Source organism: Rhinolophus ferrumequinum, chromosome 2, assembly GCF_004115265.2.
Source record: "Rhinolophus ferrumequinum isolate MPI-CBG mRhiFer1 chromosome 2, mRhiFer1_v1.p, whole genome shotgun sequence".
In the NCBI taxonomy this organism is placed as follows: Eukaryota; Metazoa; Chordata; class Mammalia; order Chiroptera; family Rhinolophidae; genus Rhinolophus; species Rhinolophus ferrumequinum.
Window position 1 is genome coordinate 97,163,388 of NC_046285.1, and position 5,224 is coordinate 97,168,611.

Below are 5,224 nucleotides of genomic sequence, written 5' to 3' on the forward strand. Positions count from 1 at the left end.
ATTCTAGTTTCACCAACTGTTCCAATAATGTCCTTTATAGTGAAAGGATTCAATTCAGGATCGCATTGCATTTAGTTATTGTATCTCATTAGTCTCCTTTAATCTGGAATAGTTCCTTAGCCTTTCCTTAATTATCACAATCTTGACACTTTTGAGGATTACAGACCAGTTATTTTGAAGAATGGTCCTTGATTTCGGTTTGTCCACTTTTCACTCATGTCTAGATTTATGTTTTGCATTTTTGGTAGGAATATTACAGAAATGATGCTGCATTCTTCCCATTACATATTATTTGGTCATAAATGATTTTGTTTTGTCCCATTACTGGAAATGTTAACCTTAATTATTTTATTCTGATGGTGGCTTCCAGGTTTATCTACTTTAAAGGTATTTCTTACCATTTTGTGATTAATGTATATTTTGTGAGAAGTTATTTTGAGACTATGTAACTGTCCCATTTCTCAGCAAGCTCTCATCCACTAGTTTTAGCACTTATGGATGCTTCTGGCTGAACTGATTACCACTATGGTAGTTGCCAAATAGTCATTTTCCAAAATTTATCATCCTTTCCACATTAATCACTTGGTATTTCACTATAAGAACCTTTTTTCTCCCACTTATTTATACATTTCTGCATTTATATCTGCAAATACAATGAATTTATATTTTATGCAATGGGTTATAATATAATTAAATACTACCATTATTGCTCAAACTAGGGAAGATTAGGTCAAGAGGAAACCGTTCAAACTAGCACTTGTGCCTTTTTGACACATTTTATAAGTTCTCATTATTTTTTAAAAACATCTTTTAGGACCAAAAGATGGTTCAATCTCATCTTTTAAATTTTATGCTCCAATTTTCCAAAATAAATCAATTTTCCAAAGACCGTTGGTTTCTTTTACTACACAAAAGTATTTAAAAATTAAGATCTGGTCAATAAATGTGTTCATTGTTATTGGGGGATGTTATTCCCAGGTCCTCTTAGAAGCCAAGCTAAAGAACATATGCATGTATATACATATATTTTTTTACATGTACATACACATTCACATTTATATTTATCTCATGTCTATCTATATAAATACATTGAAAACCATACATTTGCACTGGTACTTGCAATTCCAATCCAACATAACAATGCTCATTCTAATTTTCTGTCTATCATAGGTTGGCCATGGCAGACACTTTTATGGACTACGTTTCCCCTTAATATATGTACTTATTTGATCACTCTTCCAATATGTAACCAGTTTCCTTTGCTGATGCAACCCCACCCACTTCTTCTATGGAGACACCCAACTCTCCCGCATGTGCTCCAACAACCCACACCCATCAGTTACTGCGGCCTCTGACCCATATGGATGCCCAACATATTGCTCAGACATGTGCAGGCCTGGATGAACACCCTCCTCACCCAGATCAGCATCCAGCAGCCCAACCTGGCCTCCCCCACTGCTCCTCCACCAGGAGATGCCCTCCTAACCCAAATCCACTAGGCTTCCAGTGCCTTGTTCTGGACCGCTACCGCTGCCATTGCTCCTGCTGTACTCACGCTCCTCAATGCCTGCGAGGCAATGGGCTGCCCCTACTCCTGTCCTTCTCCATAAGCAACCTCCATGCTACACTTAGGTTCTGTTTTATCACAACAGGCTTTGTAAATGATTCTCTGTCTTGTTCAGGCTCCACAGTGCATTTCAGATCACTGTTACCTCCACTCCAGCTTTTAAACTCTTTAGTATTTCTCACTGTAGTTCTACTGACCACTTTTCTCTAGAAAAAGATCTTTATTTTATATTAAATTTTGAATGCTGCTTTCACTGGATATAGAATTGTAAACTAGCAGGATTTTTTCTCAATAAAACTGCATGTTGCATTAATTGGCACATATACGCTCCTGAGTGATGCCTTGTACGTGTGATTGCCCTGTTAGATGTATGGTTCAAGGTTTGTTTTAGGAAATAAAACCACTTTGTGTGTTATGAGCAGGAAGGGATTTAATGTAGATAAATAAGTACATATCAAAGGAGGGGCAAGACCAGAAAAGCAATGGCTGAGAAAGTCCTCTACAATCACTCATATTCACTATTATCTTTTGGTGAGAAAGTTTGGGGCGCTATAACAAACTGACACTGAAAGTTCCAGGTGCCAGCAGTAGGCAGGACAATGTTTCTCAGGAGAACATACTTCAGAAACCCCACATTTGCAAAGGTCATGTATCTTCTTGCTCATGTCAATGAAATTATATGCCTTCTATGTCTCTTCTACATCCTAGTCTTGCTCAAGAGCCTATCACCAGCAGAATATATGGGGTCCTTCCAACCATGACAGGTGGGAAATGTATATGCCTGTCAATGGAACACATAAGAGAGAAAATAAAAGAGGATAGAAGAGTGCATAGTTACCAATAAACATCACTTGAATAAATGAAAAAAAGAAAAAGAGTGCATAGTTGATGATAGAAAATCTAGTACTTTAGGTTTCACTCAAAGACATCATTGTGTTCATATTTTTTCCACAACACAACATTTTGTCTATATCTGACTCTACTCAGTGTAGGACAAGGAACACATCAACTATTAAACTTAGACTATTTTAAAGAGGAATATGGAATATAATCCTGCTTAGGAAAGAATCCATAACTTACATAAATGAGTTATTACCTCCCTACCAAGCATCACAAACTCACAGAAATGACTGCCAGTCAGGACTAGTATTGGGCCAATGTTTGCATGTTTTCTTCGCCAAACTTATGCTACTTCTACAGGGGAACAGAACGGGCAAGGGGAATCCCGGATCCAGAGAGAGAAGAGTTTGGAAGATCTCATATCTGTACCTTAATAGAAACTGAGTCTTCGTCAGTATCCAAATTTGGAACAGAAGGTTTTGACAACAGTGTGCCATACAAATTCACAAAGTTGTATACCTACCCAAGAAATTTAATTAATACCTTTAAAGGAAAATTAACAAATAAGTAAATGGCAAATTGGATAGTTCAATGATAAAATCACCTAGACCAAGGCAAAAAATACTGAGTAACAAAATTCAAGGTGAAAGAAGAGGTGGCATTTAAACAACAAAGGAATGCATAAGCAGTCATTCTACTATAATCACTGGAAACTCATCTCTAGACAAAGTAAACAGGTAATTTGGCAGCATTGTGACTTTCATTAATGTCTCCAATTCATGAACCTATATACAGATATTCATAAATCCTAACCACACATTTCATTGTCAGATGAAAAGTATAATGACAAAAATAATACTCACCAAGGGCATGAGAAAAATGTGTTTCCTGTACAAACTTGTCATAGACCGTAAACTAACAAAAACACAGTAAGCAGGGCATTCCAAACATAACAAAGGTTGCTTTGCAAAATCATCTACTTTGATTGTGGGACTCCTGTCACATCAGCAAAGGATTCTTAGTTATGAGGGTGTCTTTCTGCCTAATGAATCATAGATTCTGAAAGTATGTAAATGAATGTAAAATATGAGGCTGACTCCTGCACGTGGTTTGCTCCACCCACCAAGGATGGTGTATAAAAGGCCCAGAACAGATGTTAACATTCACACACAGGAAACTGCTAACCTGCTCCTCAACTGAATCTTCCACTCCACTCCCAACACGATGTGCCATTACAGCAACTACTATGGTGGCCTGGGCTATGGCTATGGCGGCATGGGCTATGGCTATGGTGGCCTGGGCTATGGCTATGGCGGCCTGGGCTATGGCTATGGCCGTGGCTATGGTGGGTATGGATGTGGCTGCTGCCGCCCATCTTACTATGGCAGATATTGGTCCTATGGATTCTACTGAGGAACTTCTAGAGCCACTCAACCTGTAGAACTCTGCTTCCTGTGCTTCTAATGGTCCTTCCAGGGTTCTTCTCATAAGTAATATATTTGTCTTCCCAAACAGTGAAAATTTTATCCTAGACTACTTCAACTTCAGATTAAATACTACAAATTCAGCATGCTTCAACTGGATTGACCAGAGTCACATGTAATACCCCATGATTCATAAAAAATGTTTACGTTTGATGTTGTGTTCCTTCTGCCTTCATGTTAACTTAACTTTGATGTGAAAACGTTTTTAAGTTTACATTTCAATAAACTTTCTCTTCCTTTGCAAAATGCTTTGCATTTATATTCATTTATCTCTGTCATTTGGATGTGTAGATTTGGATGTGTACCTTCCATTTAAGGGCTCACGGGAAAACAAAAAACAAAAAAAACAGGAATCTTTATAGATAAACAGCCAAACATCTAGAGACAGTGGATAGTAAAATGATAAGGCTGTGTAATATGGGTTTGCTTGTCAGGTCAGAGGGAAAACTCTGCTTAGCCATAATATAAAATGCAAGGCTCAGATAGTTTTGGTCCCTCATTCAATATTTTTGGTTGTTATAAGAGTAAAGAGTAAAAAGTAAAGATGTGTGATTTATATAGATCACTTTGTATGCCAAAAGCTCCTTCAGTTAAAAATAGATTAATGAATACAATTACTTTTTAATACCTGCTAAAATACTAATAATTCACCAGTATACACATATGAAACAGATTACTTGGAGGATGCTCTGTGCATACTCCTTCATAGCTAAGCTTCACTCAGTTCCACTGTCCTGGTGTTCTTCATTTTTCCTCACCACCAGGTCTCGCTTCTTCTACCTGACTCCATGCTGAACAACATGGAACACGTGAAATGTAACATTTTACTTTAAAGAAAAGCTTAAATCAGAGTCTTTTAAAACTTCTGCTTTAGACTTTCCATGAGTACAAATGTCTCTCCATTTGCACAGAGCGCACCTCTGTTCTCAACTGAATGGTGAGGATGATGAAAAACAGTCCTGTATTATGTGTGCCCTCTGCTACTGTCCAAAAAATATGCATGGTAAGCCCAGAGCAAATGTAAAACATAAGGTGACTCCAGAGAATGAAGCAGAATTGTATTTGGAGGATCCCCATTCCTAGAACTGAGATGTTTAAAGAGATGCCTCTACAATACCCACATCTGGAACAACAGCATTTTACAAGACTGTGATACGTAGAAATATAAGTCAGATATAGATAGATAGATAGATAGATAGATAGATAGATAGATAGATAGATAGATAGATAGATAGATAGATAGATAAAGACAGGTAGATATAATAAAATTTTACAATTAAGGAATGTGAGTGAAAACAACTTTGAAAGTTTTTTCACTGGCCTTATACTTTTC

At 37.2% G+C, this 5,224-nt stretch overlaps 1 protein-coding gene across 1 annotated transcript; it reads left to right on the plus strand.

The window, feature by feature from the left end:
- Positions 1-3,631: 3,631 nt before the first annotated feature.
- LOC117032026 (keratin-associated protein 20-2-like) lies at positions 3,632-3,820 on the plus strand. Its single transcript, XM_033123144.1, has one exon. The coding sequence runs from the start codon at positions 3,632-3,634 to the stop codon at positions 3,818-3,820; it is 189 nt and encodes a 62-aa protein (XP_032979035.1).
- The last annotated feature ends 1,404 nt before the right edge of the window (positions 3,821-5,224 follow it).

Excerpts from the sequence above, each read along its gene's own strand:
- LOC117032026 (XM_033123144.1), top strand. The coding sequence starts at position 3,632 with ATGTGCCATTACAGCAACTACTATGGTGGCCTGGGCTATGGCTATGGC.